A 27714-nucleotide genomic window follows, 5' to 3' on the forward strand; every position below is an offset into this window, starting at 1 on the left:
TGGCTTTTCAAGTGGTTTTAATATATCGTATTAAATTATTGTACTAAACAAATTAGGTACACCAGTTAAATTGCTTGTTAACACAAATGTCAATCACATGACAGCAACTCAATGCATTCAGACATGCAGACACGATCAAAGCAACCTGCTGACGTTCAAGCTGAGTTCAATCAGAATAAGGAATAAAATGGTTAAAGTGTCTCTGAAAGTGGTATGGATGATGGTGCCACACAGACTGGTCAAAGTATTTCAGAAACTACTGATCTACTGGGAGTTTTTCTCACATCTGTCTGTACGAATTACAGATAATGATCATAAAAAGAGAACATATTCTGAGTGGCAGTCCTGTGGGTGAAAATGACTTGTTGATGGTAGATGTCAGTGGAGAACAGCCACACTGCTGATATGGAAAACACAGCTTCCAAGATTCAGTTATCTGAGTGAAATTCTATTATTTTCTTTAGCGTTACCCATCAGCAGGTATTGGTCTGTATGTGATTAACCCATACAATCTATAGATACACCTTGCTATCCAGGTTAGCTAATTCAATTCAAATTGTAATTTAAATTAGCTCAGTGATTGTTTTCCTTCTCTTTGTCCTGTTGTTCATTATTGTGCATCCTGTTGATCTCAGTCCTTCAGTGCAGGTTGGTCTTCCTTCCATCTTGTTTCTCCAGTGACAGCCATCATCTGCCTTTTCTTATCTGGGACTGAAAAAAAAATCAAAATGAAACTAAAAAGACACAAAAATTTGAAACATTAAATGATAAGTTTATTCATTTTAAGATTACCTACAAATTTAGCTTGTTGGCTAACACTTTATACCCAACACTGTATAATAATGACAAACTATTAAGGGATTAAGCATTAGTACAGTATCAGTAAGTGCTTAATTCATTGTTTAAAAAACATTACTCCTCAGTATGTAATTTATAAATGTTTATGTTTAGGCTGTGTAAAATGCTCAGGAGACAATTCTGCACATAACAGCAGGGTGCAAGGTGCTAGCAGGCACGGCATAAATCGAATGCCATAACCAAGCAGCCAGCATAGTGTACAGGGACATCTGTGCTGAGTACGGTTTGCAAGTACCAAGGGCGGGCGGGCGGGCGGGCGGGCAGATAGATAGATAGATAGATAGATAGATAGATAGATAGATAGATAGATAGATAGATAGATAGATAGATAGATAGATAGATAGATAGATAGAATTTCGCCATAAACTGACCATGACCAGGGGCTCCCACAAGATTTCAGTCAGAGAAGTGAAAAGAATGATCAGAAAAGTTGTCCAAGAACAAGGAGAGCTACAGAAAGAATTGGAATCAAAGAAAACAATAAGCAATGCACTCAATGCATATGACTCCATACTGAAGACATGTTGAAGCTTTCATCACTCACAAAGGCTTTTGTCCAAAGTATTAAATATATTTCAGTAAATGTGCTCAATGTTTCCCTGTGATGTTTTCTAAATATTACACATAATTTGATTTGTGGATATCTATGGTTGATTTTTTTGCATGTGTGGAATGGATTGGTTATTACTGACATCTGGTGAGAATGTCATGTCAAAAGCACCTTTAGAAATATGTTTATTTTGAAAGTTGGTGACGTGCTTATTTAACCCACTGTATCAATGTACATCTAAATTGTTTGTTAATTACTTCTAAACAATACCATGAACAAGTTATAAACGATTCTAATCAAGAATCAACTTTTATATCTGTATTTATAAATTACGTACCAAGGAGCTTTTCAAAGGATAGACTTAGTACTTAATAATCTCTTACTTATGCTTAACAGCGTGTCAATATTATAAAATCTTACCACTTGTTTAAACTTTCCAGTATGTTGTGAAAAACGTTTTCACAGGATTGTGTAGAGTCCTGTGTAAAAGACCATGTGATTCAGTAGCTTATTGAACCACCGTTAGCAGCAATACTCTGAAATAATAAGAGTATTCTTCATTTTTCAAAGGACCACATAGCGTCTTACATAACTTTCTTTTCATATGACTGTACGCTCCGGCAAACACTCCAGAAATACTTTCCCCCTCTGAACTCATGTTACGTTATGAATAGTTGTCTCCTTTTTAATATATATGCAGATACACCCTGCATCTCTACATGTATGGAACTTTCATAGTATTTTATAAATAGTCAGTTAAGAGTATATATTCAAAGTGTGGTTTAATATATTTTGTCATAATTAAAACAACCATGACAAAAGGGGATAATCAACTTACCAACACTGACACTACACACAAATGTCCACAAATAGTGAATACATTATGAACAAAACAGCAGTAGCAGTAAATTCTCCCAAACAGTGAGGCAACAACAGCAATATAACAGTAATTATCAGTGTTTGTTGGCTCTGTTAAATGGACCAATATGAAAAATAGAAAAGGAAACAACGGCTTTTCACCAGGTTTTGAAGCCTGGGTTGTGCAACTAAGACAGATTAGTCTGTCACTGGTACACTGCTTCAGGGGAATTTTGCAACCACAGTGCTTGAACCGTTTGAAAAACATTCACTGGTAACTGGCTGTAATGCTCTTCTTTATGATGAGAGAGATATAGTTAAGGTATTTTCTAGTAATACTAGTAGTACCAGGATTGTTCCTTATTTTTTGTCTGGTATAAAAACCCTTTCTTGCATTTAACAGATCACTGTGCAATCGTCTCAAGGCTATTTAAATAACTTGGAGTTGAAGAAATGTTGAGTTTGTCAGTAATAAGGAAGTGGCCTAATGTTACACAAGCTATTACAACACTTCACACAATGCTGGTACCGCTTAAAGTACAAATCCTCCTTCAGAGCCAATTCCACTGAGCCGTGACCTAAGCCTTATAAATATTAATGTTCCCTCAACATGTTGAACCTTCTACTGCAATATCCCATTTTCAGAAAATGTTTGATTTTAATTATTTTAGTTGATGACAAAAACATTCCTTCATGTAAAACATCCAGTTTGGACAAACTCACCAGTTTCCACCTCAACATCTTGATCCACTCATCTGCCTCCACACCCGTCTTAGCGCAAAGGTAAAATGTTCGATCTGGAAACACGAGACTGTGGACACAGAGAGCAGAAGGATGAGTTTTACAACATCCTGTATTCTGACGTTTGTGACTGTGTACGTGTGTGTGTGTGTGTGTGTGTTTGTGCATGTACATGTAAGAAAAAACATCCATCCATCTTCTTCTGTCTGTTGAGGGGTCCCATTCAACTGACTGACTCACTATCTTACAGTAAAAAAGACCTGTAGGGCCAGATTTACTACAATGGATGAACTAGGATGAAGTAAAAGACCAGGCACTTCATATAACTAATTCATTCACACATGCACTTTTTCTAAGCTGTTAAGCGCTTACTATCTAGCATTCATACACCAAACTGGAAGAGGATTGAACCACCAACCTTCCAGTTGGTAGCTGACCTGCTCCCCCACCTGAGCTACAGCCACACCAAATGTAAATACATTCATTCACAATGCAACCCAACAACAGCAGTGCAAGTCAGTGTAACGTTACAAACAAGCAGGCCTGCTGAAGGTATAAAAATGTGTAGCGATACAGTTGCAGCTTAAAACTTGTAACGTGCTTATTTTAAGTGTGATTGGTGCTGCTATTCTCCCCCTGAAGGGAGTATGTACTCAGCTGTGTCTGTTTGCAGGACTAGCATCCACAGTTTTCAAGATATGTTCAATTTTGTGTGGTGGTCGATACGAATAACAGTTCCAGCTGATTTAATTTTGGTGAAAAGTAAAAGTAAAGTCAAGTAAAAGTTAAGGTTCAGGGTTGTGCTCTATGAGTCTTGTAGTTTTTTTTTGTTGTTGTTTGTTTATTTTTTGCTAGAGCTGGAGCAGCACAAGCCACATATTTGGATCTGGATTTTTAAAGTTACAGTGCATCATTATTGCAACCTGTGTAACTATCCAGCTTCAAAAGGTACACTGAAATGATCGCATTCCATTCAGCCAAAGAAGTGTGTCTACTAAACAAATTAATGCAACAAATGTTTCAGGAAAATGGTCAAATTAATGGACCAAAGATGTGCTGTTGGCTTGCCCAATTATTTTTCCACAATGGCCTTTGTGGCAAACAAAGTTTTGCAGGGGGAAAACAGAGAGGTCTCACAGCTGCTGAGCACTTTGCAACAAATTTGTAATTTTTTTCATATCCATCATAAAATTTGGCTTGTAATGTTCAGGTTACTTTATTTGTCCCGATAGGCTGATTTGTTCTGCAGTCATGAGTCATCCATTCTCACATGCACACTGTCAGTACGACCATAACAGACAACAAATGAAGCTTATGCATAACTTCAATCATTTTGATTTCAGGAAGCATTATCTTTCGACCCCATCACAATCCCAAACCGTGAAGCTCTCCTGTGTAATAGCTGGAGTAAAAGTTCCTGCATTGCATTCTGTGAGGCCTGCAGTCTATTCTCCTCTCAGCAATTCTTGTTGCCAGCATTCAGCTTCAGTGCTGTGCAATCTTAAGAGTTGTTAAAAACCTGTCTGGAAGTTCTCATTATATATACCACCTTGGGAGCGCTGTCTCCTCAAACTGGCCTATGTTTTCATTGGCCGCTGCAAAATCGCTCTCTCCCTGGGCCACTCTTACTTCCACAACTTCAAATGCATCAAGTCCAATTTCAGTTACTAGAATTGCTACTGTTGTGATTTTTAGGGGAAAAAAAGTTCTCAAATCCTATGATTTACTGTGCAACAGCATCACAAACAGCAGACAACAGGAAACAACAGCGAACAAGCTGTTAATCGTGACAAAGAAGACAAGGAGATCGAGGTTTTAAATACACACAAGATAATGAAGGAAGGGGGAACAAACACAGCTGAAACTAATAATGGTGGATGAGAGAGACGAAGTATAACTAAAAACAAAACACAAGTGTCAAAAACCACCCCAAAAAACATGGGAAGTAACATAAACATGAAAATATCTGACCCAGAGATGGGAACCTAATAAAGAATAGGGACAGAAAAGGGAACTAAGGTTATCTGTAACTAAAAAAAAAAGAGCTGAGGGGATAAAGAACAAAACAATAAGGAACCAATAAAAGGAGTGAAGGATTAACAGAAACTACAATTCAGTTCAATTCAGTTTTATTTGTGTAGTGCCAAATCACAACAACAGCTGCTTCAAGGAACTTTACATTCTAAGCGATTTGGCAATAGTGGGAAGAAAAACTCCCTTTTTTTTCTTTTTTCTTTTTTTTTTAAGTTTTTATTTTCATTTTTTAAATTGAAAACAAACAACAAACAAACAGAAACAAACAATAAAAGACATTCACAGTTATGGGACAGAGTAGGTATCATCAACTAGCCAAAGCTTGACTGGCCATTATGACCAAAAAAAAATAAAAAATTCTCAGGAACACACTCTAGTATCTTTATCTTTCAAACATAGCCTCAACCATCTGAGGACCGAGCACAGAAAATACGGGCGTATTAATAATAATAATAAAAATAATAATTATAATAGTAACAGTATTGATAATTACAGAAATTTAAAACAAAACAAAATAAATAAATAAATAAATAAATAAATAAAAAATAATAATAATAATTTTTAAAAAAGGAAGAAAAAAAAAAAGAAAAAAAGAAAAACATATCGTGTGAACCCCTCCCACCATCCCCCCACCCCTTTACCCCTGTATGGCTCTCAACTTCATCACATTCGTGTATCCAAACAGCCCATATTTACACCCGTCTATACACAAGAATCAGCACAACATTCAAGAATTCTGATCAGAAGGGCCTAACCGAGGATCAATTCAGGGTAAACCCAGAGGAATTTACGTCATCTCTATATTCTGTCAAGTCCAAAGACGGTAATACTGAAAGAAATGGTCCCCAAATTTTTTTAAAGGTTCGGTATTTCCCTTTTACACTATGCGAAATCTTCTCAGGTGTACAGTATAGGATGCTAACTCATTAATCCAATATCTTAGTGTTGGAGAATTTTCAGATTTCCAATGTGTCAGAATACATTTTTTAACTGCAGTACTCGCAAGTAAAATAAAATATTTCTTGTGGTAATCCACATTTATGGAATCTATATCACCTAAAATCCATAGTTTTGGGTCCATTTCGACTTGGATCCCAATTACCCTTGAAATTATTTCAGTAGTCCGTCTCCAGAACTCCTCTATTACTGGGCAATTCCACAGCATATGAAGGAGATCACCATCTATCACCTTACATCTCAAACATTTGGGAGAGTAATTAATATCAATTTTATGTAATCTGTAAGGTGTATAATATGTCCTGTGGAATATATTAAATTGCATTTGTCTATGATTTGTAGAAATTAACATGGTCTGTGCCTGTTCCATTAGATGGTACCATTCTACCTCTTCATAAACATAGCCCAGATCTGCCTCCCATTTTCTTTTCAGAGACGTTTTGTTGCAGTCAGGTAATATTTCATTAATAATAGTGTATATTGAAGATGCTATTCCTTTTATTGACTTCCATGGTTTGGTGCAAAGATGCGTTTCAAAAGGACTTTCTTTAGGAATCTCAGGGAATGTTCCTTTGGTTTTTTCTTTGATCCAGTCTCTTATTTGTAGAAATTTAAAAAAAATTTGGTCTGGAAGTTTAAATTTTTCCTTTAGTTGTTGGAAGTCAATAAATGTATCATTATTGTATAGATCGGCAACAGTTCGAATATTTCTATCCTTCCATCCCCGCAATATGGAGTCGGAAATATGATGTGAGAGATCAGGATTGCCCCATAGGGGTGTCCTTCTAAGAAAAGAAATATTTATTTTTAGAAGTGAGTGGGATTCCTGCCAGGCACGGAAGGTGTTTAATATTATCGAGTTATTTGTGAGCTTAGATAAACATTTTTTCGTACCTAGAAATGGGACGTCTTTTAATGATATGGGATTCACCTCATATTGTTCTATTGGAACCCATCGAACCTCACTCCTCTCTGCATATAACCAGATCAAAATTGATCGGTATTGGGAGGCCAGATAATAATTCCTAAAGTTTGGTAGGTTGAGTCCTCCCCTTGAATAAGGGGCCTGTAATGAGGAGAGTTTAACTCTTGGGTTTTTCTTTTGCCATATGAAGGAGGTTATAAGTTTATTTAATTCTTTGAAGAAACTTTTAGGAACATTTATAGGGAGACACTGAAATAAATAGGTAAACTTAGGCAAAATGTTCATTTTAACAACATTAATTCTCCCTATGAGGGATAATGGAAAATCCATCCATCTCTGTGTATTAAGTTTAGTTTGCTCCAACAGTTTAATATAATTTAGTTTGAATATTTTATCCTCAGATTTACCAATTTGTATGCCCAAATATGTAAATCCATTATTACACCACTGTAGTGGATCTGTAAGAGCTCTAACACGATTATCTTGTATATTTAATGACATAATCTCACTTTTGGTATAATTTAACTTGTATCCTGAAGCCGCACTATATTCTTTAAGACAATTCATTAATGAGGGAATTGACTTGAGAGGGTCCGTTATATATAGTAGGAGGTCATCTGCATATAGGGAAAGTTTATGTTCACTTGTACCGAATTTGATTCCAGATATAGCAACATTAGTACGAATGGCCACTGCTAGTGGCTCGATCGCAATCGCAAAGAGCAAGGGAGAACTTGGACAGCCTTGTCTACAGCCTCTGGTTAGGGAGAAAGTGTCAGAAAGCACATTATTTGTTATAATATTGGCTTTGGGGGCGTTAAATAGTATCCTAACATAGCGGGTGATCTTTTCTCCGAAGCCCATGGCTTCCATTGTCTGAAATAGAAAGTTTGGTTCAATCCTGTCAAATGCTTTATTAGCGTCCATGGAAATTATTAGCAATGGTTCTTGATTTTTTTGAGCAGCATTCAATATGTGGAGCAGGCGCCGCACATTATCTGCTCCCTGTCTGTTTTTAATGAAGCCTGTTTGATCGGCATTTATTATCTTAGGCATAATGTCCTCCAATCTATGTGCAATTATTTTAGATAATATTTTATAATCTGCGTTTAAAAGGCTAAGTGGTCTATAAGAGTCACATCTCTGTTTGTCCTTGCCCGGCTTTGGCAATAATGTAATTGTTGCATTTTCCAGTGATTCTGGTAATTTGTTATTTTCTAAGGCTTCTTTAATCATATTTGTAAGTGGTGTCAATAATTTATTAGAAAAGGCCTTATAGTAATCAGCTGAGAATCCATCTGGTCCAGGGGTCTTATTATTTTGTAAACACTTGAGGGCTCGAAGAACCTCCATCTCCGTTATATCTACATCAAGCAGTTCTTTGTCCTCATTATGTAATTTAGGAAGGGTTATTCCATCTATGAATCTTTTTGCAGCAGTACCATCGACCCCTTGCTCAGATTTATACAGATCTTCATAAAACCGTTTAAACTCTGCATTTATGAGTACTGATTCATCAAAAAGTTTATCATCTTCCGTTAGAATTGTCCGTATAAATTTCTCCGATGTTTCTTTCTTAATTTCCCAGGCCAGTAATTTACTTGTTTTGTTTCCAAATTCATAGTAGTGATATCTAGTTCTGGCCATAGCTGCTTCTGCTCTATTGGTGCATAAATTATCATACTGCAACCTTGCTTTTGTTAATGTATTAAGACATTCTTCCTTTTAAAAAAAACTCCCTTTTAACAAGTGGAAACAGGTGGCAGAACCAGGCTCAGGGAGGGGCGGGGCCATCTGCTGTAACTGGTTTGGGGTTGAGGGGCCAAAGACAGAAATAAGACATGCAGTGGAAGAGAGCCAGAGATAAATAATAACTAATGATTAAATGCAGAGTGGTGTACAAACACATAGTGAGTAAGAAAGGTGAGTGAAGAAGAAACACTCAGTGCATCATGGGAATCCCCCAGCAGCCTAGACCTGGCCGGTCTTTAAGTCTGACGTTATTAGCCATGTCTAGGTCCAAACACCGCTTCAGGTCCCAAAGTCAAACGAACACTGCAGCATCACTGAGAGTTAAAAACTGTATAAATTCTTTCATCTGTAATAAAATGATCAGCGTTGCTGCTTTACCAGGTGTAACAAGTAAGTTTAACATCCAGGCATCCATGAAAACAGGATTTATTACATTTAACAGAGTTAGAAGTTAGCTCGCTAGTTTCCACCTAAGCATGATATAGCATGTTCTGACTGAGAGATTTCTGAAAAATTAAAACGTACAGCTCTGCTATCACTTCCAACATAAATGAAGTGGGGGGCGACTGTGGCTCAGGGGATTGGGAAGCTCATCTGTAACCGGAAGGTTGCCGATTCAATCCCCCTGCTCTCTCTGTCCTGGTCGTTGGGCAAGACACTTTACCCTACTGGCCAACACCAGCAGGCCCACTCTGCAGGAGTTTGTAGAGTGGTGTGACAGCTCCAAACTTGAACTGAACGTGAGCAAAACCAAAGAGATGGTGGTGACCTTCTCCAGTAAGCAGAGGGATCTGGCTGCTTCAGTTACCACCATCATCCACGGGAAGCCAGTGGAGGGAGTTGAGGAGTACAAATACCTGGGAACCATCTTTGACAACCTCCTGAAATTCTCTGCCAACACAGAGGAGATTCTCAGGAGGTGCCACCAACGGCTATACCTCCTTACGAAACTCAACTCCTTTGGAGTCAGCACAGCCATCATGATGACTTTTTACTATCCCTTCCTGGGAAGCCTCATGACCTTCTCCCCACTCTGCTTTTTAACTCCAGCCGATAAGACCATTTCCCACACCAGAAACATAAACTACACTCTTTTTATACTGCCGACACTTTACTCACTTTTACTCACTTACAGTTATTTATTCATCTTTCAGTCACTTTAATTTTAAAACTGTGCAGTTTTGAAACTGTGTATATAATGTATATTCTGTGTGTTTATTATCTCACTCTTACTGCCTGTTTATGCCCTGTCCTTATCTTTAAAACCATGCTGCTCTGTTGTATGTTAATTGCCCCTTGGGGATAAATAAAGTCTTTCTGATTCTGATTCTGAGATAATCCATCCACAACACAAGGTTAGCAGTGTTGGTCAAGTTACTTGAGGAAAGTAATCAGTAACTAATTACTGATTACTTCCCCAAAAAAGTAATCCCGTTACTTTACTGATTACTTATTTTCAAAAGTAATTAATTACTTAGTTACTTAGTTACTTTTTAAAAACACGATTTACAACCTGAACAGGTGATAAAGCGATAGATCTTTCAGCCCAATTCTACTTTTTCTGCATAATCCATCATACAAAATGTAATCAAAGGGAAAAGTCTCTTTTTTTTAACTTGTTTTATTAGTTTTAATCTTTTAACTTTATGCATCAAGCAAAAATGTAATTATATGCAACATTCTCTGACTGGAATAAATGAGTTTAACATTTCCCAGTGTCCCAGTGTCACAGTGGATCAGGTCAGGAGGCAACTGAGGAAGCTTCGCCCCAGAAAGGCAGCAGGCCCAGACAAGGTGTGTCCTAGGATGCTTAAGGCGTGTGCTGCTGAACTTGGGGAGCCGCTACAACGAGTCTTCAACCTCAGTCTGCGACTGGGGAGAGTGCCCGCCCTATGGAAGACATCCTGCATCGTCCCGGTCCCTAAAAGGAACCGGCCCAATGAGCTGAATGACTTCCGACCGGTGGCACTGACGTCACATCTTATGAAGACTCTAGAGCGGCTCTTCCTCAACTTCCTCCGACCACAGGTACAACATGCCCAGGACCCACTACAGTTTGCATACAAGGCGGGTGTCGGAGTGGAGGATGCCATCCTGTACCTCCTACACAGAGCCCACTCACACCTGGATGGGGGAAAAGGCACGGTCAGGATACTGTTTCTTGACTTTTCCAGTGCCTTTAATACCATCCGGCCCTGTATGCTTCAGGAAAAACTGAACAGGATGGAGGTGGACCCCTGCCTGGTGGCTTGGATCTCCAACTACCTCACCGACAGACCACAGTACGTCAGGCTGAAGGACATCACGTCTGACACTGTGGTCAGCAGCACAGGAGCACCACAGGGAACTGTGCTGTCCCCTCTTCTCTTCACCCTGTACACCTCTGACTTCTGCTACAACTCTGAATTATGCCACATTCAGAAGTTTGCAGATGACACAGCCATCATGGGGTGTATCTGGGATGATCAGGAAGAGGAGTACAGAAGTCTGGTGAGGAACTTTGTCGCATGGAGTCACACAAATCACCTGCAACTCAACACCTCAAAGACTAAGGAACTGGTTGTGGACTTCGGGAGGTCCAGAGAAGGTCCACTGCCGGTTCAGATAGAGGGGGAGGAGGTGGAGGTGGTCAACAAGTACAAGTACCTCGGGCTGTGGGTGGACAATAAACTGGACTGGTCATGAAACACAGAGCACCTGTATAAAAAAGCCCAAAGCCGACTGTACTTCCTCAGGAGGCTGAGGTCTTTTAACATCTGCAGGAAGCTCCTGAGGATGTTTTACCAGTCGGTGGTTGCTGGAGTACTTTTCTATGCTGTGGTGTGCTGGGGGAGCAGCACAGCAAAGAGGGACTCATCCAGGCTGGAGAAACTGATCAGGAAGGCTGGCGCTGTGGTCGGCATGAAGCTGGACACTCTGGTGACAGTGGCAGAGAAAAGGACACTAAAGAAACTGCTGGACATTATGAACAATGCTGGGCATCCTCTGCACACGGCCATTAACAACCAGAAGAGTCTGTTCAGTGACAGGTTGCTTCTCCCCAAGACAAGAACTAACAGACTTAAAAACTCCTTTGTCCCACACGCCATCAGACTGTTTAACTCCTCTCTGGAGGGGAGAGGGAGGGGAAACAGGAGGACAAAGGAGGGGGGAACAACTAAGCTGTAGTGCCTCTGCACCTCACTGTACAATACCTTGTGCAATACTTTTTGTAAATAGTCAACAGTGCAATAGACTCAATACTTGAAATGTGCAATTCACTTGTATTTTTATTTTTTATTCCTATTTATTCTATTTATCCCCTTTGTATATTTTATTTATATTTGTCTCTGTATTTATATATGTGTGTGTGTGTGTGTGTGTGTGTGTGTGTGTGTGTGTGTGTGTGTGTGTGTGTGTATATATATATATAACAATTCTGTAACTGTAACTTCGGTCGTTGCTGTGCTTTTTGGAAGTCGAATTTCCCAGAGGAACCCACCCGAGGGATTAATAAAGTTCTATCTTATCTTATCTTATCTTATTTAAACCTATTTTCTGCACATTCCAGCTCATAAAATAAAATATTTTTTGTGTTTACACTCAGTCTTTCAAATAGATGCAAGTAAAACACAGCAGAAAATAAATAAAGTCAAAGACTCAGCGGTCCTGTTGGATCTATTTTCACCTGTAAAGCAGGAGTGGGGTAGGCGGAGGTTTACCCTGGTGCAGGTGTGCCGCGGTCAGTGGAAGAATCCGCGAGTTTCTCTGTGAGTTTCCCATTACGTCGTAGCTACTCGGTGCTTGCTTGGAAGTTTAGGGGTTTTTTCGCTGTAAAAAGTTTTCTTCCCACGCACAGCGGACACTAATGTTTTTGTCACTTTTTATGGAATCAAACTCAAAGTAAGGTCAGTACTTCCACGCTTTAAACGCTGCACGCTCATACTCTCTCCCACAATCGATATGTGATCCATTGTTGATCTGCACACAGCTGTTGTCACTAACGGCGCACTCGCTTACGTCACTGTCATGAGACATTCTCGCAAAAAAATCACGGTTTTAGTAACGCAGTAACGCAGCGTTCCTACGGGAAAGTAACGGTAATCTAATTACCGATTTTGCAATAGTAATCCCTTACTTTACTCGTTACTTGAAAAAGTAATCAGATTACAGTAACGCGTTACAAGTAATGCGTTACTGCCCATCTCTGAAGGTTAGTCATTAATACATAGCTGCATGGGCTGGGCTGTAGTTACATCGTATTGTTTTAAAAACTGAGCTTTAAAATCAATAGCAGTAATAAAAACTGAGAGAAGCCGACAGTGATCACTGGCTGTTTTTAGGGGCTTGTTCGCATTAATTAGAACAAGATACAAAGCATTAAAACATGTTAAAAAAAAACAAAATCCAACAGCCTTATTAAACGCAGAGTAGTTTGGACCCCGAAGCAGGGTTCACCACGTCATCACTTAACCTCCTAGGACCTGGCGTCCACATATGTGGACATCACATTTCGGGTTGTCTAGACCAAAATACAAAATTTTGCTCTACAAGGGCCTGATATCCATTTATGAGGACATTGTACTGCCTCTCTTCTATCAAAATTTAAAGCAAATGTCATCATATGCGGATCTAATTTTTCTCAGAAACAAAAATCAGGTAAAAAAAACAATTTTACATTCATCTGGTCCCAATCAGCCCAAATGGCAAAGAGAAATTAAAAATGCATGCCATGAAAGAGTTCTGGTCTTAGGAGGTTAAAGACGGGATTTCAGCATAAATAAGGGAGGATTCAGGGTCAGAGTAAACAACTCCATTCACACGGTCATGACATGCATATTGCTCATTATGTGGAGAAACTGTGCAAGGGAGGGCTGAAGATGGATGTTGACTCAAATGTATTAGTTTGCACGTAGACAGCTATGCAGACATAAAAAGATAACAAAACACTGAGAAGAGACCAGGACAGACTTGACACAAAAGGGTAGACACACATAATAAATACAAGAAATCAAAAGCTAGGAATATAAATAATGAAAAATCAGAGGCACTAGGAAAACAGAGCTCCAGATGAACTAATACAGAAAACTAATACAGCACAAGAACACAAGTCAACCTATCTTAATGATTTTAATCAAACCCAGGACTATGACACCATCCGCTGCAGGGTTTTTTGTTGTTTTTAGATCTACTGTCTCCCACTTGTCCAGTTTCTTGTTTTATTGCACACCATGCCAACATATGTTAAAATGTAGGCCAATAGAGTCTTTGGATATTGTTTATGCAAAAATATTATTTGATACTGTCAAACTATGTTGTATTTGGCATTTTTCACAGATTCAACTGAAAAAAACAGAAACACATGAGGTGTTGCTGTGACAAGCTTCAAATTCCTTGAAGGTCTTTGAGATTTAAAACTGGTTCTTTGTTGTCTTTTATGGACACTGGTTCACCCATTGACTTAGTTGAATTAGTTGCCTTTTGCTTGAGTGATTGATAGGTCCATGATAAGTGGTTAAACAAAAGAAGAAAAACACATTCACCTGAGAATGATCTGACTGAAAATGACTGAAATGGCAGCCAATGACAAACAAAAACATTGAAAGACCTCCAGAAAGCCTGGAGAACTACTCCTCAAAACCATTCACAGAAATTACGAGCAAATCTGACTGCTTGGTAATAAAATATGAAGAAAATCATGGAAAACTGAAGCTATAATATTTGGCCCCAAACATCTCAGAAACACACTCTGCATCCAAACATGGATTTCAAAACTTTGGCGTCGTATACTTCTGTGAGAAGTCATTTTTAACTAGGATCCTCTTTATAACCTTATAATACCTATTTATAAACTGAGTGTTCTCAACTGTAGATGGACAGATTTAGGACTCTTGCCTGCTAAATATTCTTTAGAAGTTATTTTGACATTTTGCTAAAACACATTAGACCCCCCCCCCCCTTTTTTTTTTTTTAAATAACCATGCAATAGTTTTCACTGTCACAGGTACAATTTGTGCTTTCCATTTTGGCTCAGTATCTCTTAAATCAACTTTTTAACTTGTGGTGGCTCCGAGTGTTACTGAGCCTAGCCAGCAATTTCTACTTTGCCTTGTACCTTCCATACAGAGATTTCTCCATATTTTCCTAATGTTATATTTTTATTTTGGGTTCCAGATTTTAACCAAAGTTCAAAGCTTGTAAATCCTCCAAAATGATTATTAATTATGATTATTAATAACAATATCTGAATATGAGTGTGGGTTGTGACAAAAATTCAAGTTAATAATTTGGTAAAATTATACCAAATCAGGCTGAGAGGTAAGGCAGTGAAAGTTCATGTGTTGGCCACATCTACAAAACGCTGTGTTGTGTTTCAGTTAACTTTCCAATATCCACCTTAAAGTAAATGATCACTTTCTCTTTATTCTAGTTAGGCACGTTCCTCAAATCTGTTGTTGGGTCACTTACCAAAAACAGTTGACTTTATCCTGAGAGTAGTCAAACTGGACTGCAGAGCAGGACCTCAGATCTAAGGTTCGAATGGGCTCCTCACACTGCAACAGAAAAATGATTCTACATACTTACTGTGCACATAAACAGGTAAAAAACACCTTCCCTGACATAAATGTAGCAAAGCCTTATTTTTGTAGGACAATTTTTAACTGCAGCTGCTATTTATTTTTAGCTCTTCCAGTAAAAGTCTAGCTATGTCCTCTGGCACTCATTCCAGCTCCGGATTTTCTGTACATCGAAACAGCTTTCTATGTTACATTACATCAGTAATACAGGTTACTGTGTTTGTTTACATTTTGTTACTGCTTTTTATGTTTTAATGTGTAAGTTCAATAAAGAAGATGTGTATATGCTCATCTGCCTGCATTGCTAGGTGTCGGGCAGCTTGTGTATTCTTTATATCACTAATATTTTTTAGTTGTGTGCAGCTCAGTACTGAAATATCAATTCCTCCAGTACAAGATATCTGTGTTCTAGAATAGTCTCATATTAAAATATCAATATTTTAGTTACTTGGGGAAAACTGGACTTTATCATTACCAGGAACATGGTAGAAAGTACAGTAACTATATTTTTGGAATAGTATAAACAATTTGTAGGAACTACTTCTTCTTCCGCCTGTCATAGGGATATACCAGAATCAGAATCAGAATCAGAATGGGGTTTATTGCCAGATGTTGAGGTTTACAACATTAGGAAATTGCTGCGGTGCTTCAGTGCAGACAATAAGAATTAAAGTGCTATGTAGAAAGAAAGATATGTGCATGAGATATACATGAGATATATACATGAGAATAAGAATTATGAGTGCTACGTAGAAAGATATATACATGAGTGCAGGTGGTGATCAGTGCCAAACATGGAATGATGCAGTGAACACAGCGTAGGGTCATGTGTTAGTGGTGGGAACAGTCATATGGTTATTGTTCATGTGTCCATACGAAATGTGTCACAGCTCATTCAGTTGACAATGTTGGCTGATCGTAAGCGGAGTCATGTAAACAGTGAAGATGCGTTTTGTGACACATGCAGCAAGGCCACAAACCTTGTCAAACACAATAAAAATAAATCATAACACAGAATATGATGAGTTTATGATAGGGCAAACTGAAGAGGAGAACAGGTTCTTCACTTCCATTCAGTTGTCTTAGATTTTAGCCAGGTAAGGTTCTAGAGTAGAGCATTTAAAGTGGATTTTGTCAAACCCATGTTCCGTGTTCGGCGTGTTTAGTTTTGCTTCCCGTGTGGCGTCATGTTCATTTGTGTCAGCTGTGTTCCCCGTGTGTTTCTACTTATTTCGTTACCCATATATGTATGTAAGTCTCCTTCTGTTCATGTCATCATCTGTTAACCTTCCCTTATCTCAAGTGTTCATGTATTTCCTAGTGTTCCTGGTTTTCATGTATTTAGTTTTACCAGTTTAGGTTTTTGTGACTAGTTTAGTTTTCGGCCACACTTCTTGTTATAATCTATTTCCGTTTCCATATTTCGTTTGTCTGCAATTGGGTCCACTGATCTCCACTCCACGCGGTCTGCCATCGCAGATCGTGACAAACTGTGCATGTAGCCGTCTCCCTAATTTCCTTCGGGATTAATAAAGTATTCTGATTCTGATTCTGATTCCAATTCATGGTAGTCTCTGTCTCCCGCTGATAATGACTTCAGCTGGGCATGAGTGAGAGGCCAGTAGTTTTTCACTGGTGGTTTGTGAGAAACAAATTGTGGATAAACCTCTGGTCTTTCACTATTAACTGAAGGGAGACCAGTGTGCGAAGTAAGTTGGTGCTGGCGCTGCTTTCACTACACAGCAGGCATTAGCAAGTAAAAGAGTTTCTGTGATTTATCATTCTAACAGACAAATTTCCTCTTGCTAACCATCTTGGCCAACATTTGTAATGTAGAAAAGGTGGAGTGTGGAAAAATTGTTGTCTTTATTTCATAAGGATGGCAACTCTGACCAGTCAACAAAAAAAAGCATTAAAAAAACAGACAAGTTGACCAGGTGCAGGCTCAGACACCACTTTCTGTTAAACATCTATGAGAAATCACTTGGTTGACTCAATAACCAGCCGTTTTACCAACACTCCACCTTCATATTTTGAATTCCCCCTATGAATACGTCTGTGAAAGTTCTCAGTCACTCAGGTCATTGTAGTCTGAGGAGCTCGGAAAGAAACTGCTCAAGCCTTTTTTTCCAGATGATTTTTATGTTATTAACATATTTTAATGTATTTCTTATCAATATATAGGTCCATGCTTCTGAATAATTAACTTTTTTTCCCCAGAGATATGGGGTCCTCCTGTAGGCCCACCACCCACAGGTGGCATCGTAGGGGTTGGGTGCAATGTGTGGTGGGTGGTGGGAACTGGGACATGAAACATGACTTCTCTGAAAGAGGTGACGTTTAGTTAAGAGAAGTGGCCTGAGATAGTGCGTGAGGTTGAGAGGTGGTGATATAGTCATGCACAACTCAATGCACAGCTTGGACTCTGGAACCAGTCTTCTGGGGAGGGATTGGACTCTGTTCCACTCTGGAGTTGCCCTTGGTGTAAGGCAGTGGGCTGGGGTGGATATCTGGGCGTCCCCTGTGGCTTGCTGCCCTTACATTGGAGTTTTTCTGGTCGACAAGAGGGTTTGTTCCATGCGCGTTTCGGTTGGGGAACGGGTCGTGACTGTCGTCTGTGAGTACCCGGCCTTCTTAGAGGTATTGGGTGAGGTGCTTGAGGATACGCCACCGGAGACTCTATCATCCTTTAAACTGGAGGCTGTGTGTGCTTAATGTTGTCAAGCTTGTTATTCACAGGCTGCTCCTAAATACGTTTATAATAAATGGTTTGTTTTTGTGGCAAATGTAGGTGAAACACTCGTGTTTCCATGGTAAGAATAGAGCCATGCCTTAAACCAAGCAGCAAAGCAAAGAATTTGTGTCAAGAATCTTTCATAATCAAATATTTTAAATGCTCAGTAAGTTGTTGCAACACTAGCCCATAGTGTGTGTGCCCACATTAAATGGAGACAGGCTGACAATGTACACACTGTAGGCTACCCTACGAGGGCCCCACAGTGGTGGGGCCACACATGCCCCATTCTTCACACCACTAAGGCCCAAAAGGCCCAAGCTCCACAGATCAGGGTGGTGCACAGGATGAGTGGGGAGTAGGGTCATGACATGAGAGTCATGCATCGTCAAAGACTTGGAGGAAGGTCATGTAGGACTAATGTCTAACATTGTAGTGATTATTGGTTATGTTAGTAACCTGCTCATTCACACTCAAGTTCTTCAAAATGATTCCTGATTGTGCCTACTCTTAGGTGCCCGAGTGTCAAGAGGCTTGCCTGGCCTGAGGGCTGATATCAGAGCAGGCAGGAGTGAAACTAGAAAGAGGACACATGTTTTCATGTCAGGATTTTTTGCTGGAGGGTGAACTTCCTTGAATGGACCTTCAAAGGTTGTAATTTCACAGAGTCACTGTATAGCGGAAAGAAGCTGAAGAGTTTTGACAAATGGAAATGAGAGACCAGATTGTCGAGCAGTCAGTATGGCTGCAAAACCAAGCCGAGGTCTGCTGTTGGTCTGCCCTTGGCTTCTGAGTATAATGAGACAGTAGCGATGGATCTACATAAAAAAGGAACGAAGATGTGACTGGCACACTGCGCTAGACTGGGCACTTATGGCTAAAAACAGTATGCTTAATCTACATGGTTATAGTCCACATCAACTTGTGTTTGGCCAAAACCCCAACCTCCCTTCTGTGTTGATGGAAAAACCACCTGCCTTAGAGGGCACAACTGTAAGTGCAGGAGTAGCTGAACATTTATCAGCATTACATGCTTCCAGGAAAGCATTTACTGAGGCAGAGTATTCAGAAAGGATCAGGGGGGCACTACCCAAGCAACTTAGGCCAACAGATGACAAATATAAGGCAGGAGATACAGTATACTACAAATGAGTCGACTGTACAGAGTGGAAGGGTCCAGGTGTAATTATTGGGCAGGATGGAGCTGTTGTATTGGTAAGACATGGTGGGACTCTTGTAAGAGTACAGCAGTCAAGGTTGGGTAAAGTGGATACAGAGAGTGGAGATAAACAAATACTGCAGAGTACTACTGATGCTGACACTGACAACAAAGACTCAGTTGAAAATGATGAGACAGAAGCACCCGATGGTGAACAGAGTAAGGAAGAAGACATCACTAGTGACAGAGAAACTAACACTACAGTAACATGTCTGTGACACAGCCTTCTACATACACTGATCCTGTCTCCTCTGCAGATGTAAAGTTAAGAGCAGGACAGCTGATCACGTCACTTGATCACTTACTAGCACAGACGACAGCGTTCAACATACAGCCAGAGTATTAGGCAGAGCAGGGAAAGCCAAAGGGCAATACAAAAACGGGTATAATGTGCAATATCTTGAGCTTGATGGTAGTTAAGGTGAAAAGAAAGCTGTAGACATGTCACTTGTTGATGGTCTTTGCACTGAACCTGAAACCAGAGATGCAGATGTACTCATAACAAAAACATCTCCTTTGATGCTGCCAAACAGGAGATTTAGAACTGGCAAAGTAATGGTGTATTTGATGAAGTGAAAGACCAGGATCAAAAATGTGTGTCTACTAGATGGGTCTGTACACTCAAAGAAACTACTAATGGTGTTGTCCCAAAGGCCCGACTTGTGGCATGCGGGTTTGAAGAAGTTAATACTCAGGAACTACAAAAAGACTGTCCAACATGTGCATCTGAGTCCCTCAGACTGGTGCTAGCTGTGATATGTCAAAACAAGTGGAAAGTGAATTCAATGGACATTAAATCTGCCTTTTTGCAGGGAATGGAGCTGTCAAGAGACATTTATCTTTGCCCCCATCTAAGGCTGACAAGGACAATGTTCTATGGAAATTTAAAAGGTGTGTATATGGACTTGCAGATGCTTCACTTCATTGGTACAATAAGGTCAAAGACATTATGCTCAGCACTGGTGGTAAAATATCACAGGTTGATCCCGAGGTGTTTTATTGGCAAAAGGAACAATCTGAGATCACAGGAGTGCTTGCATGTCATGTTGATCATTTCCTTTGGGCTAGTTCAAGTCACTCTGCAACTCATGTCATTCCTGTACTGAAATCTACCTTCCTATTGGGGCGTGAAGAACATGACAGCTTCTTTTTAATGTTGGTATGGACATTTGTACAGTTAATGACGTAACGTAACCAACTTTACATTGACAACATACAACCGGTTCAGTTACAAGCAGCACAGGCTGTAAATCAATCAATCAATCAATCAATCAAGGCTTTATTCGCCACATGCAGGTTGCCCTGCAGTGAAATGGGACACCCCCCCGACCTTACACACACAACACAGACATCACATGGGGATAAAGGTCGGTAGCGTTACAGAAAAACACTGAAATATACACTACAATGGGAAAGTACAAGAGGAAAAAAAGAGACCTCTACTCATGCTGGGCTCCTGGGAGGACAGTATGAGAACAGGAAACAACAAAACTCCTCTGCACATTATGATGGTGGTTTTTCTTTAGTGCGAACAACTCATGGGAATTTCAAAGCTGTTCTTAACAGTCCGACACTGGTCTCTCAATCTCCCGTTGGAGAGCCGCGAGCTTCTCCATGATGTGATCAAACTTGCGCTCCGTGGTCTTGTCATTCGCTCAGAGGTTATTCTGAGTATTCACAGCAGCCGTAAGCTTCTCCAAGATCTTATCCATGCTGCACTCAGTGAGCCCATTCTGAGAAGTCGCGCCTCGTCCCATCGTTTCAATCCCAGCGGACAGTCTTGTGGGGGTTTGAACAGCTGGTTCCGCTCTCTTAATTCTCCAATAAGTCAGGGCCAAGCCAGCTCCGATCAGCAAGAACCCTGTTATCAGGGTTTCGAATAGGTCGATATCTTCAGCGTCCTCGATCGACAGTCCCGCCAGGCACACGATCCTCCATTTCTGCCACCCGTCCATCGTGTATCCGGCAGGGAAAGTCCCTCCAGGGCACTCGGGCTCTCCCGAGCCCAGACTTCTCGTTGAGAAAAGGGTGTCAATAGCATTCAGAGACCAGTTAATCAAATCCATAATTCTCTTTTAGGTTTTAAAGAACGACAGTGAGAGACTGTTCCAGGGAAAAGTAAAAACACGAGACAAGACAAGGACATAAGAAGCTAAGCGGGGAAGATAAGGGAGAAGAGAGGAGAAAAGTGTGACCGCCTTCGCCGAGAGCCAAACGAGAAGAGGGAGAGGGAGGCTTCTTTAAGCGAAACAGAACGGGAGCAATTCAGGTCAAAATAGGACAGATTTTGTGGGTTACCAAACAAACGAGGCCAGATGTGATGTTTGACACATGCAGCCTGGCATCTAATATTAAAGATGTAACTGTGCAGTCCATTCAAGTGAACAAAGGTTTCTGTAAACCTAAGGCAGAGAAAGTAACTCTTAAGTTTCAGCACTTGGGTAACAGTGAGGATTTGGCATTGGTTGTTTTCAGTGATGCTTCTTTTGGTAACCTTCCTGATGGCTGTACTCAAGGAGGGGCATTAATCGTCCTTATGGGTAAAGGGGGAAAGTTTTGTCCTCTCTTTTGGCAGGCTAAGAAAATCAGGTGTGTGGTCAGAAGTACACTGGCAGGAGAAACTCTTGCCATGTCAGATGGAATAGACAGTGCAGTCTTCCTGGCAGCACATTTTTCTGAGCTTACAACTGGTAACACTGGTCTGAATGCTGTTCTGTTGATCTGTGTGACTGACAATCATTCCTTGTTTGATGCACTCAAGTCCACTAAGCAGGTTACAGAGAAGAGACTGGGGCTAGAAATCAGACAAACCCGTCTGAATTTGTTGGTTTGTTGGTCAGATTCCAAATCTCAACTTGCTGATTGTCTGACAAAAAAGGGAGTTTCACCTTTAATCCTTCTACAAGCACTAGACTCTGGATACTGTGATCCTTTGTTTTTTTGCATTAAAATGCACTGTTATTTATTTTGTGTAGTTATAGTATGCTTCAGTTAAAGTGAAGCACATCTGAATTTCTTGAATGTTCATCAATGTTGACAAGTTTTTGTTTTTTGTATATATAGATAGATAGATAGATAGATAGATAGATAGATAGATAGATAGATAGATAGATAGATAGATAGATAGATAGATAGATAGATAGATAGATAGATAGATAGATAGATAGATAGATAGACAGATACACATATGTTTTAAACCTGTATGTTTATATCTTTATTTTACAAGAAAGAGAGAGATTGTTAACTTGTTGTTTTCTGTTATATCGCGAGAGTGCGGTAGCCTGCGGTGAATTGTGGTTTGTGTGCGTGTGCGGGAAAATGTGGTGTGGAAATGAAAAGCTTGTGTTGAGGCTACAACGTCGTGTCTTTTGAGTTTACACCAGAACCAGTTTGGAATCAGTGAGAAGATACACCAATAAGATGTACATCTTTGGACTATGAGAGGAAACATAAGCTTTCTGAAAGATGGCAGTGCTAGCCACTGCACCACTGAGCTGAGCAGACTTACCATTTTGTCTTTGAAGTATTTAAGTTCATATCTGTTGAGCGTGAACCACCTTTGCTTCCAGTTCTGCAGAAAAGATTGACAGCATATATAAAATCAAAATCAAATCAATTACTTCAATGTTACTTCATGTCAAACTCTGAAGCCATGTTTCTGAATTATTCTTGTTTCACACATTTACATAAGATTTCTGTCTGCAACGAAACACAAACAGATTTCCTAAGTATTTGTGATGAGAATCAGTTAAGTAACTGTTCTTGCATGTCAACTGCTGTTACCTTCACAATTGCCCCTTGCTTCACCAGGAAGCCTTCCTTTGTCCCCAGCTGAAAAAATAGAAAATACATTTTAAATTGTAAACATTTCAAGAATAACTGTGGTTTATTCCAGTTTAAGCTGCATACTGTGAATAAGTCTTGGCTATATAATCTTTAAGTTAAAATAACTTGTGTGAATACCCATTACGAATAATGCAACATATTTAGATTTTATTTAGAGTAATGTGACGTACAATACAGAGTAATAGGTCACCTAGAAAATAAAAAAGGTTTATCACACCAAAAGTTGCTGTGGTCAGATAATCATTGTCCGTACATAAAGACTGAGGGAGAAATCTGAACTTATTGCAGTTGTTGCTAGTTGAATCCAAACGTGCTTATCACAACTGCAAAGCCTGATCATTTGAGCACAAAAAAGTCTCCATAATAAAAAAAGACTTTACGAATTGTTTAGGCATCATCAGAGCACACTACTTAATATTTAAACATGTGAGAGCTGCGAGCTTGTATTTATGACGAAAAAGAGCCCTTCCCACGAAATTCGTCAGATGTTGCTCACATGAGACTACATGGGTGTTTGCAATGGTTGTCGTACCGAAGGTGCATTTGCTACCAGATCATTTTCTGTGCGTCCTGTCTGTATGGCAGTGTGAACTCGCACAGATTCATAAATAGATGGCTCCTCCACACGCCATGGATACGGACTCTTCAAAACAATGAGGGTTCCTGGTTAAGAGACAAAGGTTGGTTATATGCCCGGCAAGCCGACTTTAAAACACGGAAGAAATAAAGATGGACGTACATTCCTGTTTGTCAGTATACTTCTTGGGTGTGTTTTAATGCAGTCTTTATGTGTGCATCATAGCTAGCATTACGTTTTTTGATGAAGATCATGGTCTGCATACCTGTGTCGCTGCCCAGCAGAGGTTGGTTAGCAAAGTGGTTGACAAAGTCTTGAAGGGTTGGAAACTCATTAAAACCAAACACATAGCCATTGCTATTTCGTGTCACCTGAAAATGCTTCACTGAATCCTTTGCCCTATGTCAAATGACAAACAGCATAAATGTTTCACTTTAAAAGTCATTCACAAGTAGAAGTACACTAACCACAGACCTGCAGATATTTAGCTTCAAAATTTAGCAAGTACGTGTTTCCTTTCTTCATCATTGTTAAGATTCACATACTTGCTTTTAACAAAGTGTTTCTAGGTGGTTCACTATCACCTCTCTGTCTTTCTCCCCACACACATGTGTGTGTATTTATATCCTTGTGGGGACATCTCATTGACATAATGCTTTCCTTAGCCGCTTACCCTAACCCTAACCATCAAAAATGAATGCCTAACCCTGACCCTTACTCTAAATCTAACCATAACCTAATTGTAACCCTGACACTAAAACCACATTTTGAGTCTCAGAAATGCCTTCAAACTCGTGGTGACCTGGATTTTGGTCTCCATGGGGGCTGTTTGTCCCCACAAGTACAGTAAACTACCAATTTTTGGTCCCCATGAAGATGTTAATACCCGTCCACACACACGCTTTGTGTGACTAATACTAGAATACTTGGTGAAAACTGCAATGAAAAACTTAAACCTTTAACCTCGACATTAAGGGGATCTGGTGACTCTGTTATTACTAAACACACCAGTGAGAAACCAAACTGTGCAAGACAAGACATGGGGAGCAAGGCGAATTTAACTAAAAGTAAAAAATAAAGCTATAATCAGGTAAGATAACTCTGCATCTGTTGTGACATCATTGTTTTGTCACTGTTACGGTTCCAAACCCATGGTGCACTTCCCTCGTTCACTCACCTAACGGACAGGGCGAAGCAGTCTGATCCCTCATTACTGTTTCTCAGGAGGTAACTTCCATCCGTCCCATTGGACAAGAGAAGGGCCTCTGCAGCATGGCGAGACAGGTCATAGTGGTACCACCTTCAAGGCAATAGTAATATGATTTTTTTTATTTTTAAAATCTAATAAAACCATTGTTAGATAAATGATATGAAAGGTCTAATTTTTATCTACATTTTGACACACGGCCCATCTTTTAGCTACAGTGTCAAATTGATTTCTAATATTTCAACAGAAACAACAGCAGTCTTTATACAACAGCATGGACAAATCACAGTAATCATCTGAGCTTGTGCTCAATTTACAAAGACTTGGAAAAACTTATTTGGCACCTAAAGCTGCTTGCTCAGTGTTACATGCTGAAACTTTTACATACAACACTGTACAGCAATGTTATTTCTCCATTTCACAACCATAAGCGACATTGGTGAGTGTTAAAATGTGACGATTTTGGACAACGACTTTAACAGAGAGTGAAGCTGGAATTAATCCTGGTCTAAAAAATGCAGATTTAAATAATCTGCCGTGGGCTTCATCTAATGTTTTTCCTGAAGACCAGGTCTGAATGAAAATGCTGACTTTTATAAGGAAAGTGTACTGCTGGGACTTCTGTCTCATATGCAGAACCTGTATGCTTTTTACACTGTTGTGCAAAATTACGTGAAAGAACAGGCTTATGTTATGATTCAAGGTCATCTCTGCAGTACTGTGAACCTCAGACTGTATGGAAATATAAAGGGAACTGGTAAAAGGATGTGAAAGTTCTTAATTTGCATTAAAAGTTGCTGGGACTGTTTAAAAATATCACTGAAGGCAACAGTTCAAGAAAAACCGCTAGATTCAAAAGGTTCTGATCATATTTTAAAACCAGCTGCAGAATTATCCGTTTAAATTCCACACTGAACATTAAGTTTTTCTATTTCTTGTTTGCAGAGTGGCAGTCCTGAGTTTAAATGCACCATCTGGCCGGAGCCTTTCTGTGTGGAGTTTGCATGTTCTCTCTGGGTATTCTGGCTTCCTCCCACAGTCTAAAGATGTGTGATAGTGTGGTTAAATGTTAAAGGGCGTTTAAGTGAATGTCTGTTTCTCTATGGTAGCCATCTGCCTCCCTGACAAGGATAAGTGGAAGAGAATGGATGGATGGATGTTTGCAGCGTTATTGAGGTATCATATACGACTGTTCCAGAAACTCCATGCTGACTTTATTCAGTGCATTTATAGTAAGACCTCGTTTGTCAGAGCAGTCTGTGGATACATCCTGAGGATTGTGGATTTGGAATTTGTTGCGTTTACAGAAAGCTTCTCTAACAATTCGTGAAATATATAAGCACACTAAAAGTTCAGTCACCATGTGTGCAGCATCCTGTGGTTTAACATTATATTTGTCCTTCCTCAAAAAAAACAAAGTATCAACAACGTTAGAACATACCATCGGTATGATAGAGTCACAAGTTATTAGGCCAGTATGATCGTAACCGTTAAATACCAGCTGCGTGTTTTCGGAGTTGAGTTTCGGGCGCAGTTTTGTTCTGTGCGGCTTTAAATCGAAGCGATTTTGTCGGCACCCGACTTCCGTAAATCAAACAATCAAACAAACAAACAAACAAACAAACAAACAAACAAACAAACTGCTTTAAGGAGCGGAACGGGCAGTCCTCGACATCTCTGAAACGCGCCATGGCGCTTCTTTTGGAATTGCAAATTTTGTCCTGAGTGGGTCTGATATGTGCAGGAGGGACCAGAACACAACAGAAAACTCCACAAAACATTACACGGAGAGAATTTATAGCTGAGCGAAGTGTTAATAGGCTGCACAGTGAGTCGGTACTGGAACTTGTTTTCGGCATGTTACAACTGACAATATTCCCCTCGTGCAAAGTAAATTAGAAGTGTACACATAACTTACGTAACAACCTGTTAACACGGAACTCAGCTGTTTAATTTTTGCTTTTAGAAAACGTTATATGATAATCATTTATGTTAGTAAGTTACAATTCTTGTAGATTTCAGTTTCACACTGTTTCACAAAACACTGATTTAAGAAGCACATCCTGTCATTCCTAAATACACAGCACAAGACAGAGACGATGAAACATGTCACAATATATGGTCTAAAGATAAACGAGTTAGCTCTTTGTAAAAGGACTTTACCGTGTAACAACAGTGGTATAAAGCTATGGTCTTGCTTTTTATCCTGCTCATCAAATTGGTGCGCGCTGGTGAAGAATCGCGTAAAGTATCGCTTTTAGCAGCTTAATGTTTTCCAACAGGTGAAAGGTGTTTATAATTCCTAACCTGGCCTTACCCAAGACTCGCTAACTCGTCACTCAAGTCCTCGAAAGATGCATCACTGAAAGAACTCATCTCTCCAGCAGATTTCAGTTAGCCTTAGTTCGGTGTTGGTCTAACTAGTGGAGCGGCCAAATAGAGAAGTAAAAACTGCTCAGCTCAGTCACGCCTACAGGAAATACACACGCTCACCAACCGCTGAATTAGGCACACGAGATACTCCGACACCGTGCAGCTGCCGCAGATTTGTCACCTGCACATCCAAGATGGAATCTGCTGTTCCACCCACATCCCAAAAGTGCGTTAATGGTTTGAGGTCTGGCGATTGTGGAACCCCCATTTGCGTTTAGTGAACTCACTGCCTTGTTCAAGAAATCAGTTTGAGATAGTCTGAAGAACACTTAACTATACAGCATCTAACACTTTACGAGATAATTATAATATAAATTGGGAAGCTGAAACACTTAAATACTTGGGAATAATTCTAACTAAGAATATTTCTAATCTATCACAAGTAAAGTATGGTCCCATAAAATTTGATTTAGATAGGTGGAATCTGGTGCCTTTCTTAAATTTAAATTCAAGGATATTAGCAGTG

At 39.7% G+C, this 27714-nt stretch overlaps 1 protein-coding gene across 1 annotated transcript; it reads right to left on the reverse strand.

The window, feature by feature from the left end:
- Positions 1-27379, reverse strand: dapp1 (dual adaptor of phosphotyrosine and 3-phosphoinositides). Its single transcript, XM_082515361.1, has 9 exons — positions 27133-27379; positions 24786-24908; positions 23874-24007; positions 23564-23694; positions 22969-23016; positions 22694-22756; positions 15123-15208; positions 2990-3077; positions 1-711 (listed from the first exon to the last, which is right to left on the reverse strand). The coding sequence occupies exons 1-9, from the start codon at positions 27189-27191 to the stop codon at positions 688-690; spliced, it is 756 nt and encodes a 251-aa protein (XP_082371487.1). The 5' UTR covers positions 27192-27379; the 3' UTR covers positions 1-687.
- Between the last annotated feature and the right edge of the window lie 335 nt (positions 27380-27714).

This window comes from Aulonocara stuartgranti, assembly GCF_965226115.1.
Source record: "Aulonocara stuartgranti genome assembly, chromosome: 19".
NCBI classification, from domain to species: domain Eukaryota; kingdom Metazoa; phylum Chordata; class Actinopteri; order Cichliformes; family Cichlidae; genus Aulonocara; species Aulonocara stuartgranti.

What these genes read in the sequence shown, in the direction of transcription:
- dapp1 (XM_082515361.1), bottom strand. Translation starts at nt 27,191, where the DNA reads ATGAGTTCTTTCAGTGATGCATCTTTCGAGGACTTGAGTGACGAGTTA. An exon ending in AGCAAGGGGCAATTGTGAAG is followed by an intron (nt 22,757 to 22,968) that starts GTAACAGCAGTT and finishes TCTTTTCTGCAG; the next exon opens with AACTGGAAGCAAAGGTGGTT. An exon ending in AATACTTCAAAGACAAAATG is followed by an intron (nt 15,209 to 22,693) that starts GTAAGTCTGCTC and finishes TTTCTGTTGCAG; the next exon opens with TGTGAGGAGCCCATTCGAAC.